The sequence below is a fragment of the Corvus moneduloides genome, chromosome 8 (genome assembly GCF_009650955.1).
Source record: "Corvus moneduloides isolate bCorMon1 chromosome 8, bCorMon1.pri, whole genome shotgun sequence".
Classification (NCBI taxonomy): domain Eukaryota; kingdom Metazoa; phylum Chordata; class Aves; order Passeriformes; family Corvidae; genus Corvus; species Corvus moneduloides.
This window is the reverse complement of record NC_045483.1, coordinates 13,909,755-13,922,737: the sequence shown is the minus strand read 5'-3', so window position 1 is coordinate 13,922,737 and position 12,983 is coordinate 13,909,755. Positions and strand designations below refer to the sequence as shown.

The 12,983-nt window shown below is 60.5% G+C and overlaps 1 protein-coding gene across 4 annotated transcripts; it reads left to right on the top strand.

The window, feature by feature from the left end:
- The first annotated feature begins 1,798 nt into the window (after positions 1-1,798).
- LOC116447059 (prominin-1-A-like) lies at positions 1,799-12,632 on the top strand. 4 transcript variants are annotated; one of them, XM_032115693.1, is made up of 26 exons: positions 1,799-2,267; positions 2,421-2,490; positions 2,683-2,889; positions 4,070-4,125; positions 4,349-4,554; positions 4,973-5,093; positions 5,240-5,303; positions 5,726-5,815; positions 6,076-6,266; positions 6,352-6,426; positions 6,727-6,790; positions 7,019-7,178; positions 7,438-7,590; positions 8,067-8,190; positions 8,348-8,439; positions 8,665-8,749; positions 8,858-9,001; positions 9,242-9,313; positions 9,505-9,594; positions 9,709-9,762; positions 10,079-10,159; positions 10,467-10,535; positions 10,632-10,721; positions 10,987-11,099; positions 12,033-12,050; positions 12,440-12,632. In XM_032115693.1, exons 1-26 carry the CDS (start codon positions 2,034-2,036, stop codon positions 12,489-12,491), a joined length of 2,775 nt encoding a protein of 924 aa, XP_031971584.1. In that variant the 5' UTR covers positions 1,799-2,033; the 3' UTR covers positions 12,492-12,632. The 4 variants fall into 4 exon arrangements, with proteins under 4 accessions (XP_031971584.1, XP_031971586.1, XP_031971585.1 ...); XM_032115695.1 differs by having other exon boundaries at positions 2,175-2,490; positions 2,739-2,889; XM_032115694.1 differs by having other exon boundaries at positions 2,175-2,490; positions 2,679-2,889.
- The last annotated feature ends 351 nt before the right edge of the window (positions 12,633-12,983 follow it).

The following is a 12,983-nucleotide window of genomic DNA, read 5'->3' as shown; positions in this document are numbered from 1 at the left end:
GCTCCCTGCCATGCCATGGAAAGCAGAAATCTCAGCAAGGGTAAGGTACAGGGCTGCTGGGAAATGCCCAGTCCCCAAGCCAGAGCAAACAAGCAGCTCGAGGCCTACCCAGACACCAAGGTGATGGGCACCTTCCCTGGGGAGCAGTGAGGGCAGTGCCATCCTGCCGTGGGAACAGGGCGGGAGCAGCTGAGCAGCATGGAGGTGTCCTGGGGAGGGCAAAGGAGGGACAGGGGACCAACAGAGGGCCAGCCTCCATGGGGACTAGACCAGTCTCCTTCCAGAAGCTGGGGTGCCCTGTGCCAGCATTGTTAGGGATATGGGGGAAGCCAGGCTCGTAAAGCAGGGCTGATGGCAGCAGAGGGTGAGGGCAGGATGGAGCTGTATCTTCAGAGTAGGGGCAGGGATTGGGTTGACATCTGCAGTGAGGGATGTCACCAGGCTGTCCTTTCCCCTGACAGGGCCGAGGTCGGAGGGGCTGCAGGATACAGGTGCTGTGGTGGGAGCTTGTGGCTGACGGGTGAGGGCGGGGTGGCTGCAGTGAGCCCGTGGTGTGGCACCCAGAGCTGGGGCATCAACACCCTTGCTCCTGACATGCCCCGAGCTCTGGCAGGCTCTGGTGGGATGCCGTGGGCTGGAGGGGAGCAATGCCTTGCAGGAGCAGATCCTGCCATCTGTGAAGGATCCTGCATGTGCCTGGCTGGATCCTGCCTGTGGACCTGAGAGCTGCTGGATGGCCCCAAGGCAACACCTCGGGGTTGAGGTCTGACCTGGAAAGCCCAAGGGTACCTGTGAAGTCCCCAAACCTCCTTCCCCACATCAGCTCCAGTGCTATGAGAAACTCAGTTGTTGTTTTTTTTCCCCCCTCCTTTTTTGGTGGGATGAATCTGTGTCCTCTGCTGCCCTGCGGCAGTGCCAGTGCTGTGCCAGAGAGTCCCACATGACACTCTAGCACCCGGCATGGGCCAGACCAGGAAGAAACCTAGAAGTAGAGCTGCCCTTCTCCCCGCACCACCTTCACCTAAGGTCACGGAGTGCAGTGATGCCTGCTTGTGCCGAGGAAAGTTAAGCAGTACCTGGGAGATGGTGATGAGCAAGCCAGGGCTGCTGGAGGGGCCAGGGAGCCCACCATGCAAAGGTCATTCAGGTACAGCTCACCCGGAGTCCCTGCTGGTACCTGTCCAAAAGCCCGTGGTGTCCCATGCAGGGACACAGGGCAGGGGCCAAGGACCATGCTGGGGGCTCCAGCTACCCCGGGGCAGGGGGTGGGGGCTGCAGGGCACAGCTGACGGCTGGCATAGGTGGGCAGCGGGGGCGGGTACCGGCTGTGGCAGGATGGGGTAAGCGCTGGTGCTCTTAGGCAAGGAGGGAGCATCCCCTGGGCACGGGCAGAGGGCCTATGGGCGGCGGGACAGGGCAGGGGCCGGGGTCTCTGGGGCAGATGCAGGATGTCAGGGTGGGTTGGGGCCAGGAGCAGGGGTGCCCCCCGCGTGGAGAGGGAGTGCCAAGGTGCAGCGGGGAGAGCTGGGGCGGAGGGCTCCCCTTCGGCAGACGAGGGGGCCGGCGCGGTCGCACGCCCCGGACAGACCCCGGCTGGCCGGGGCGGAAGGGGAGGCTCTGTCCGGCCCTTCCCGCACCTCCCGGGGCCTCCCGCGCCGCGGGCTCGGTGCGGAGCCGTGCTGAGCTGTACCGAGCTGGGGAGCTCTGCCCGCCGCCGCTCGCCGGGACGCGACCCCCGGGGCACCTGCCCCGCGTCCACCGGGTGCGTCCGCGGCACAACCGGGAGCAACCCCTAGCCCCTCCCCGCTCCTGCCCCCGGTTGCGGCTCCCGGAGCTCCGGCGGCAGGGCGGGGGATGGAAACACACGGCGTGGGAAAGCTCTGCGGGGAGCGGGGATGGAGCCGAGCGGGCGCCCAACCTTTGAGGAAAATTGCTGTCTGGGGGCCCCTGAGGCAGCTCCCCGCTTGGGGGGACCGGGACGCGTGTGAAAAATGCCGGGTTTGCCGCAGTGCCCCATTTCGGAAGGTTTTTAGATGCAAAACCTGCTTCTGTGTCTAGAGCTGCTTTGTGTTGAAACTGTGAACGGCTCAACGCACCCCATCCCGACGGGATGCAGATGGTGTGGGGCGGAGCGGGCGGGACGGCTGGCCTCGGAATCGCCCCAGGCAACCCAGCGCCTGGGTCGGGACAAGAGGAAACCAGCATGGGCACGGGAGCTTAGCGGAGGGCGAGGAGAGGAGCTCTTCCCGGTGCCTGGGTCGGGACAGGTCGGTGGTGACCCTGACCCCGGTATGGAGAGGCGGCCCGAGGTGGCCGGGTGCCAAGCGCTGTAAGGGGGCAGGGTGGGGCGATCCCGGCATCACCGCCTGCCCGGCAAACAGCTAGTCAGCAATCATCGCTGAAACTTAAACAAACCACAGACCTGGGCGCTGGCACGGTGCGGCCGGACCCTGCGGCAGCTGTGGGTGCAGAGAGGTGTCAGAGGACAGGGTGAGTGCTCTGAATCCGCTTCATCCCCCACAGCCCCCCATGTCTCTCGTGGGCACCTTCTGCCTGGCTTCCCACCCCACTGCTCACAGGACTCCCCATCCCTTCCTCGGTGCTGTCCCGCAGCTCTTTCCTTCCGGGCAGGAGCTGGCAGGTGCCTGATTTTTTCTCTCTGCGTTTCCTGGTCGGAGGCAGGGCAGTCTGGGTGTTCCCGTGCCCCGACGACACCGGCAGCTCCTCTCTGTGCCCAGGAGTCCTCTGGAGCTGCTGCGATGGAGCTGGGGAACATCTCGAAGCCCACGTACGGCCCTGGCCCCGAGGCGCCGGGGAGCAGCACGCCGGGGCTGGTGACAATGGCACACAGCTTCCTGCGGCTGGTGCAGCCCAACCCCCTGCCCGTAGGTGGGTGCATGGCGGCGGGGGGCTGGCAGTGGTGTGGGGGGGCTGCTTGGGGCTGCTGGGTCCCCGTTGAGCATGAGCCCTCCTGCAGTGGTGACTGTCCATCCAGCATCCATACGCTGGGTACTGGGTAAGGAGGGATATGGCTGGGGCAATCAGGAGTGGGATCCCGAGGATTGTGAGCTGTGTCCTGCTCATGTGCCATAACAGCTGTGGGGGTATCTTGGCTGGGCCCCAGGACAGGTGTTAGTGGTAGTGCCACCTTGCAGACTCCTGCCCCATCCTCCCTCCAGGTATTTTAATCCTAGGCCCCCAAAAATGTGCAGAGCAAACCCCACTCCTCCTGAAGGGTTTTTGCCTGTCTTGCAGCCCTCTTGTGCTTGCTGGCCACCAAGAGCAGTGTGTGCAGTGTGTGGCAGCACGGTGTGCACTCCCTGTGCACTGCCCTGTTTGCCAGCACTTGCCCTTGCTCCTGTCACTGTCACAGCTCTGTCCCAAAGCAGCTGCAGGTTTGCACAGGTGATACCAGGACCCTGCAGCTGCTTGGTATTCGTGGGGCGAGTGCTGCCCACCTGGAGGGAAATGCCACTCTGGCTGCTGGCACTTGTACTTCCTCCTTCACTGGGCTCAGCCCTTGCTCGCCATCAATGTTCTGGCAAAGGTGTGGCTGGCACACACCTTGACGGCTTTGTGAACTTCTGTCATGTAGACTACAGGGTACAATCAATGACCCCATGTGTCATCATGGCTTGTGATGAGGGCTTAGGGCACAAGAGGGAGAGCCCTGGGAATGAAAGAGGCAGTGTGGCAGTGGATCCTTGCCCCAGCACTCATTCCACACTGGCAGTGCTCTTGGGCATCTGTGTGAGGCTGGGCTGCAGGAGGGCAGCGCCAGGGCAGTGTCCCTTATGCCCACTGGGGTGAGGAACCCCCTTGTTCTGTGGACCCCCTGAGAGCCTGGGGGCTGGCAGCACTTTTCCCAGGTGCAAAAATGCTGCAGGATGTGATGGCTGGGGAGGGCAGCTGGAAGGGAGAAAAATGCCAGACTCAGAGCTGGTCTGAGCTGCAGGTGATGCCTGGGGCTGGGAGCCCCTCTCTGGGGTGAGCAGGGTCTGGGGCCCTCCTGGAGAGCCTGCCAGGGCCCAGCACCTGCTCATGGCCATCTGTACTTCTTGTCCCCTAGGGCTGTTTAATTTTGGGCAGTCCCAGAGCAAGTTCAACCAGGAGGAAATCCACGAGGTGAGCAGGCAGCTGGGGCAGGGAGCCGGCAGTCCCAGACCACCGTGGACTGGGGGATGCTGGTGGGTGCTGCTCTGAGGCTGAGCCCTGGATGCTGGGCAGCAGTAAGGGGAGATGTTCTGCTCCCTGGGGGACCCATTTTGTCTGTTTGGGTCTGGACAGGGCGCTCAGAGCTTGTACAGGGGCACCAGTGTTATGCTGCCTCTCATTCTTCCTATCCCAGCTGCTGCTCTACGAACTGGGTTTCCTCGTCTGCGCGGCCATTGGAGTCCTCTTCATCATCCTCGTGCCGCTGGTGGGATGCTGCTTCTGCTGCTGCCGCTGCTGCGGGAACTGCGGCGGCCGCATGTACCAGAAGCAGGGCCGGCGGATGGGCTGCCGGCGCCGGGCGCTCTGGGCTTCTGTCCTGCTGGTCTCCGCTTTCCTCCTGTGAGTGCGCTGGCCGGGAGGCTCCGGATGGAACCCAGGGGTGGCTGGAAATGCCGGCGCTTGGCGGCCGTGCCAGGAAACTGCCATTGTTCTCGAGTAGATCGCGGCACGGCGGGACAAAGGAGAGGAAGCGGCGGCGGTGGGAAGCTGGCCCCGGGGGGCTGCGCATTGGCACGGTGCAGACCTTTCCCGACAGCTTCCCCACGGGCTAGTGGGCTCCCCCGTGCCTCAGTTTCCCGCGTCCCTCCTCTTTGGTCCCTCAGTGCAGGGCACTGGCTGGGATGCACTGGAAGCAGGGTTCACTGGTGTGCTCCAGACCCTGCAAGCTGGGGTCTGTGTGGGTGGATTTGGAGGGTACCGGGGGGGAGCACTGGGACTGAGCTCCCCACATGCTGACCCTGCCACCCTTCCCTTGTAGGGCTGGTGGTGTCTGTGCCTTCATCAGCAACACCCGCCTCTCCCAAGCTGTGAAGAGCACCTTCCCCAATGTGAACAACACTCTGGACAATGTCCACATCTACCTGGCCTCCATCCCCCAGGCACGTATGGTCCCCCTGCCACGTCTGGGGGGCAAGGGGCCAGGCGGGAGGAGCAGCCCAAATAGCCCCCTGGGGAAGGGCAACAGCAGGGCTGGCAGCAGAGAAAGGTCCCCACCCTCATTGACACCACATCTCTGTCCCTACAGCAAGTCAATTTTATCATCAATAGGAGCGACATCCCGCTGGACTATGCCAACCGCAGCCTCCATGGTGAATATGTGCCACGGGAGGGGCTGGAGCATCCCCATGGCCATGTGGCGAGCTGCTCCAGGGTTGGGGGTCCTTGGGCAGTGGGGGTGCTGTGTGGGTTTGCCTTTCTGCCCTGTGGGTGTTTGCTGACCCTGCAGGCCACTGGGCTGGTTCTTATGGGGACGTCTAAAGGGACTGGGTCCGGAGGCTCCTCCAAGCTCCAGCTCTGCTCCACTTGCTGCTTTTCCCCATTCAGGGGGAATCCTCCTCTCTGGGAAGGGTGATGCAGGTGGTGGGAGACTGGAGATATCCCTATTGCCCCCCACCCGGGGGGGTGGATGAGGGACGGGTGCTGGTGGTGTCAGTGTTTTCACCAGCTTTCCTGCAAGCCCTACGGCCTTGCAGAGGTCCTGTCATTGACACCACCTCTCCCATCTCTGCAGACATTGGGCCCAACCTGGGCAGCATGATCACCTCGCGCATCAGGAGCAGCACAGACGGGGTTCTGGGATCCCTCCAGAGCCTCTTGCAAGGTACTGGCCCCATCCCTGGGAGGCTGGCAGGGGCCTCAGGGGGATGCTGGAACTGAGAGCTAGGGTAGGTGCATGTTTGGGTAAGGCTCCCAGGGAGGCAGATCCCTCTGGCCTCCCAGCCACAGCTTGGGGCAAATGCTGTGACTTTGGGGGTGCCCCTATGTTGCATTTTTTCACGGGTTCCCAAGGTTCAGCTAGGTGAGAACGAGTCCCTGCCACACTGGCAGGATGAGGCCCTGAGCCCCCTGCTGTCTCTCCAGGGATGAAGACGCTGAAGGACACCTTTGGCAGCATTGCCATCAGTCGCTCAGACCTCGAGAAGCTGCAGAGCAACTACGGCCAGCAGCTGGCCAACCTGCGGGACAGGCTCAACCAGACCCTGCAGCGCTGTGGCCAGCCCTGCAGCCAAGTGTCCCTGGACGGGCTCGCCTTCACTGCCAACTTCAGCACAGTGAGAGGGGCAGGGTGCAGGTGAGGGGCCCCAACAGCCCCTACCCCAGCCCCAACAGCTCCCTCACCCCATGCTCTTCCCGCAGATCCCTGGTGTGGAGCAGCAGCTGGAGGCGCTGCGTGAGGTCTCTAACTCCAGCATAGAGACTGATTTAGAGGAGGTAAGGGGTGTCACCTTCACCTAGGCACAAAGCTGGGTGCTTCTGCAACTGCTGGGGCTGTGCTGACAGGGAGTGGGTCAGGCGGAGCTCTATCAGGAATTCAGTGTGTGACATGGAAGGAAGGGCTGGCTAGAGGCCTGCGTGCTGTCCCAACCATCCCTGCACACTGGTAGGGTGGACTGGGTGCTGTGGCGAGCCTGGCTGTCCTGTACTACTAGGATCTGGGGCAAGGGGATGTGCTGCTCAGCTCTGGATTGCAGGCAGGGAAGTGAGTTGCATGCTGTGCTCCCCTGGATGCAGGTTAACAGAACGCTGAACACCATCTCTGACAAGGTGCAAGAGCAGTCCCAGGAAGTGGTGGCAAGTAAGCAGGGCTTTGTGTGCTGATTTCTCCCTCTCCTAGGGCTCCCTCCTCTGTTTTCAAGCCATTCTTTCCCGGAGGTCTTTCCTGCAGCCCTGTCTGTCCCCAGGTGCCATGATACCAATGTCATCCTTGGCCATGACTGCCCCTTTCCTATCCTTTCTGAGTCCCCGCTGCCCTGCAGGACCTGGGCAGCAGCTCGCAGTGCCAGTGTATTCCCTTTCCTTGCAGAGAGCCAGGACCAGCTGGGCCTCATCAGGCAGGAGATCAGAAGATTGCAGGAAGAGCTGCCACTCCTGGATGTGGAGGAGAAAGTTGGGGCCTTTCTGAACAATGCCACATCGGTGCTGGAGGAGTACAGGGAGCCAATCATCGCCTGGGATGGGCTCAGGTGGGTGAGGGGCTGTGTCCCCAGCTCCGTTGTCTGGAGAGTTTTAAGGCTCCTGCTCCTCCAGTTGCTGGAGGTGGGGGCTTGCTGGGTGGTGGGCTTGTGGGTGCAGGGTAGTCAGAGCTGTGCCTTGCAGACACACATGCCCCTTCCTTGTTGTGGGGCCTGGGACCTTTTTTCCTCCCCATGGAGGCAGCTGGTGGGCTGGCTGCTGGGGTCCCAGGTCCTGCTGCCTGACTCCTGCCCTTTTGTCTTCCCCCAGGCTGATCGTGTGTGCCCTCCTGTGCTGCATGGTGCTGCTGGTGGTCCTCTGCAACGTTTTTGGGCTGCTGCTGGGACCCCTGGGGCTGAAGGAAGGCGTGCTGCCCACACAGCGCAGCAGCCTCTCCAATGCTGGCGGGAACTTCTTCATGGCGTGAGGCTCAAGTGGCTGCCAAGGACATGTGTGGGATGGGTGGGATGGGCTGGCCTGGGAATGCTCAAGCTCCTAAATCATCACATTACTGCAGCCTAATGGCCTGCCCCATGGTGACTCCCCATGTAGGTGGTAAATTGAAGGTAAAACAAGGTGCTGGTGAGAGGCATTCGAGGGGGGCCCGTTTGCCCGTGACAGCGAGGGCTGGCAGTGTGTGCGTGGTCCTGCAGCTCTGTAGGGGAGTGCTGGCTTGTAAAGCTGTGGGAAGCTATTCTGGAATTCAAGCTCCAGGGTAGAGCCTGGTCATGCTCTGGGGGCTGAAGGCAGAACAGAGACATGTTTGTGGGACGGGTGGTGTTCCTGCAATTGTAGGGGGTGAGGGGTGTGCAGCCCCTGGGCTCTGTGAGCTGGGGGCAATGCCAGCATCAGTGCTGGGCCACAGGGCTGTGGTGCTGATGGCATTTCTGTCCTGGCAGAGGGGTTGGCTTCAGTTTCATCTTCTCCTGGCTGCTCATGCTGCTGGTGACGATCATCTTTGTGCTGGGGGGGAACATTTACATGTTCTTTTGTGAGTCCTGGCGCAACCAGCAGTTCTTCCAGGTAAGCTTGCTGTGGGGAGACAACCCTGCCTGGAGCCACTGGTGCCTAAATGAGGGCTGCTGGTGGAGCAGAGGAAGCACTGGCCATTTGGGATGCTCTTCCAAGCTGTCCTGCCATGCACTATGTCTAGTTTCTCCATCTCTTTCCTTGCTCTTAGCTCCTGGACACCCCTGGCCTGATCCCTGGCTTCAGTCTCTCAGAGCTGCTGGGCCTGGAGGGTAACACAGCAAACTTCTCAGAGATATACAGGTAGGTCCCAGGCCTGACACTGTGTCTTTGGGGGGAGTAGAGCTGCTCAATGCCCTCAGATGCTCTCCAGGAGCAGGGCAGCTTGCCCTACCTGCCCTGGCTGTGGGTAGGCACTGATCACAGGGAAGGAGCAAGATGTAACCTACCTGCACAGGTGAGGACATGCTCTTGGGAGGGGGTGGCCCTTACCTGCCCTGTTTTCAACCTTGTGCCCCCATCCTGCAGGCAGTGCCAGCAAGATGCTTCCCTGTGGCAAACTCTGCACTTGGACCAGAGTGTGCCCCTGGATGAGCTCTTGAATATCAGCCAGGTGAGCATGGGGGGTACCAGGGTCTTGAGGGCAGGGATCCAAACCCAGGGCTGAGGGGACAGTGACGGGCCAGCACATGTCCCATCACGGCCCCCTTTGCTCTGACAGTACACAGGAAACATCTCCACAGCTTTTGAGAAGATGAACATCACCCTCAGCCCTATCTCCCTGCTCAGCCAGAGCCAGAAAGACCTGCTGCTGAATGCCAGTCGGGCAGCACAGCCCCCCAACTTCACCCTCACCCTGGAGCAGGTGTTCTGGGTGCAGCCTTGTGTTGGGATTGGGGCGGGGTGGATGTGGGTTGAGGAGGTCCACTGCTCTGTCCTTTTTGCTGCTGTGGGACTCCTCTGCCATCTGTGTAACCCTTTAGGGTAACAGGGCACATCCTCTGCCTGCAAGGCCCTGGCTCCACTCTGCCCCACAAATAAGGGGTATGGCTCCCCTCATGAGCCGCATTCCTCATTCTCATAGCTCTATCTCTGCCTTTTCCAGCTGGATCGGAATATGACACAGGGAAGCCTCCTGGATCTGGCTGCAGAGTTGGAGCAGCTGGCAGAAAAAGTGGTGAGAGACCATGACACCGCAGGGCCGTGGCCACCCTGTCCCCAAAGCCACTGGTTGCAAGGTCTCCTCTGTGCCTGCCTGGGTGTTGAGGGGAGCCCCTTCACTCTCGCCCAGCTCTTTTCCCCAGCCTGGCCCATCAGCTGGCTGTGGTGGGGCACAGAGCTGGGCACTGCTGACTGCGGCTCTTCCAGGGCACAGATGTGAAGAAGGACCTGGAAGATGAAGCTAGCAAACTGAGGGAGCTGGACAAGGACATGCAGGCCAGCTTCTCTGGACCACTGGTGAGTGATGCTGGGGGACGTCCTGGGGATGCTGGGTTGGGCTCAGAGCCTGCTGGCAGGGTCTTGTCTGAGCTGTGGGGTCTGCACCTCTGACCCCCCTTTCTCTGTCCGCAGCAAAGTCTGAAGGAGAACATCCACTTAGTGCAGACTGGGGCTGCCCAGCTAGAGGTAAGCTGCACAAAGGGAATGCACGCCAGTCCGGGGCACCCTGCAAAGCACCCTCGAGGTCCTGCAGTCTGGGGGGCTGGTGGCTGCTGGGACTCTTCATGTGCTGCAGGGGCTGCTCATGGGGTAGAGGGAGGGAGGCCACAGACCCTGCCAAGTGTGGGCTCCCTCCACCTGAGGTACTTGGCACTACCAGTGTGTGACTACTGGGAACACCCCAGCTCAGAGATGCTGTACCCCAGGGATTGCTGCTGTGCAGGGTCGGTGAAGTGCAGGGACCCCACTTAGATCACGCTGCTGAGAGCATCTTTCATCTCAGGGACAGACAACAGCTGCACTAGACAAAGCCAGCAAAACTCAGGAGTTCCTGGAGAGGGAGACACCAAACATCATCAAGAACGTGAGCTTGCCTTACCCTGCTGCCAGGCCACACAGACCGGACTCCCTCACCAAGACTTCCCTCTGTGCAGGGAAGCCAAACCTTTCCTGGCTGCTCATCCTGCCTGCCTTCCCTGGGCATCTCCTGTATCCCTGGGTGCCCCCTTCCCTTATGGCATTTCTGGCAAGGGACTGGGGTGGGGTGAAGCATTGAGGCCTATTGCTGCTGGGCTGAGGTGGTCTGAGAGCCCTGATCCTGACATGGAGGGGACATGGGCCATGGAGGGGGCTGGTGGTGCAGCATCTCCACTCTGTGCTTACCCCTCCAGGAGACGTGGGCCTTCCTGGAGCAGCTGTTGGATTTCTTTGAGACCTATATTTCATGGGCTAAGAGCAGGGTAAGCTGAGCCTTCCTCAGTGAGGTGGAGAGAAAGGGAGGATGAGCTGCAGGGCTTTGTGGATGCTGATATATGCTGTCCCCACCATGTCCCCAGCTGACAGAAGATGTGGCACGTTGCAAGCCCATAGCTCAGTCCTTGGATAATGTGGAGGTCATTGGCTGTGACTACATCATGGACTCTGTGGTGAGTGGGGCAGCCATGTGTAGAGTGACACACGTGTGTGGGGTGGCAGTGAGGTCCTCTTGTCCTCGTGCACAGGATGAGGGATGCAGGGAAGGATGAGGGATGCACAGGATGCAGTGCTCAGCTTCTCCCCAGCAAATTGCTATGGCTAAGAGCAAAGGCCAGGCTCTGAGAAGGAGTGGGTGGTTACTGGGGAGCCCTGGGAGCAAAAGAGATGCTCCCAGTTGCTATCTGGGCCTAATGGCTCTTCCTCCACCCTACACAGAATGCTTTCTGGTTCAGCCTGGGCTGGTGTACCTTGTTCCTGCTGCCCAGCATCATCCTGGCCGTCAGACTTGCCAAGTTCTACCGCCGCATGGATATTGCTGATGTGTACAGGTGAGGAGCAGCCCCACCCCCTGTGACCACACTAGGTGTAGGGTCCCCCTGCCATCTGTCCCTTCATGTCCTGTGGGGCTGATGCTAAAGTAACGTGGGCTGGGGAGGACCTGAGACGTGGCTTGGAGCCCTTAGCTTTTGAGGATGGAGATGTTCTGAAGAGCTTTTCTCTGCCTACTTTGAACCTCCCCTTTGGGCAGACAAAGGTGCATCCCCTTTGGAGGAAGGAGCCTGGCAGGGCTGCAGCCCCAGCCTGGCTCAAGTCCACCACCTGACTCACTCTGTTTAGCACCATTTTTGTGCTGGAGCACTGGCATGGGAGCACAGCTGGATGCAGTGCAGAATGCAATGTGCTGCGTGGTTGGTGGCATTGCTACGAGGGTGCAGTGCTTGCTCGCATGCCTGTGGCTGCCGGTGTCCTGGGGCTGCCCCCCAACCCTCTGGGACCCTCTGCCCAGCAGCTCCACCACCAGCACAAGCACTGACCCCTGAGGGTACTGAGTAGTTTCCAGCTGGATTTCCAACTCCTGAGGGCTACATCGTGGCCCTGCAGTGCAGCTGGTGTGCTGGGGCTTCCCCAGTGCCCCACCTGCCCACCCTCTGAGCTGGCTGGAGACATGGGCTCAGCTGCCCAGGCACCTCAGGGAACTAAAGTTGTGGCATAGGGAGCTGGGGGCTGCTGAGCTGTGAGCATGGGGCCCTGCTCTGCCTGCCTGGGGAAGGAGCACTGATGCTCTGGGGGGGGGGGCTGTAAGAGCCTGTGCTCCCTGTTCAGATCAGGCAGCCAGGATGGAGAGGACCACAGCACCCTGAAGGCCACGTTTTCCTTTTGTGACCCATGGGAGACCTTGTCCCACCATGAGATGCTGGGCTGTCCCACAAGGCTTCTTCTTGCCCCACTAACACTGTTCCCTCTTTTTTTCTCCCCTCTAGGAATGAAGACTTTGAGATGTAAGCTACTTACACTGCCAGGTCCCTGTGTGGGGTGGGAGGCAGCCCCTGTGGTATGAGGGGGTCAGGGAACAGAGGGAGAGGGATGAGGACCAGGGTGAGTGCCAGACCAAGGAGTGTGCTGGTACCAGGGGATGGCTGTGAAGGTGGGACGTTTGTAGAGCACACAGTTGTGGGGTCCTCTATCATCTTCCCACACTCCTAAATTTGGAGGTGCTGCTGGTCCCAGTCTCCTGAGCTGGTGGGTTTGGGGAAGCTGTCTCCACACCCTATTTCCTGTGGGGCTGGGTGATAGGAGTGGGATGATATTTGACCATCCCAGTGCATCCTGAGCTGTCCCTTGCTCCCCTCTGTGGCTGGGGGTGACATAGGTGACCTTGGTTTTGCAGGCCACCCACATTCAACTCCTACAAAATCCCCAGACCTTCCACAAGGCATTAGCCCCCATCACGTGCAGATGGAGGAGGAAATGGACAGACCCCCCTCACTTGAAAAATGTGATTATTTATTTTTGCAGGGAGCCTGCCTCTTTCCAAGGCTGTAATTTTTGGTATCAAACAATAAATGGTGTGTTTGTGTGCACTGCGGGATGTGACTGCGCTCCTCAGGTCTAGATGAGATGGAAGTACACAGGGGTAGGGGCATGGAGGGTTCCCCATTGCTGGCACAAGCTGAGGCTGTGCCTGGGACCAGAGGGCTCTTTCTGGTGTTCCCAAGTGTGCTCTGCCCACAGCCAGCCTATGGGTTGATACAGGACCACTGCTCAGCATCACCAACACTGGGTGATGTTCCCCTCAGTGGGCAGCCCTTTGCACCTCTGACTGGGTGAGTGCCAGGTCCTTCCCTGGGAAAAGCCACACAAAGAGCCTCCTGTCCATGAAGTGCCACCCCAAGCTGTCACCAGCGCGTGAGCACTTCCCTCTGGCAAGGCTG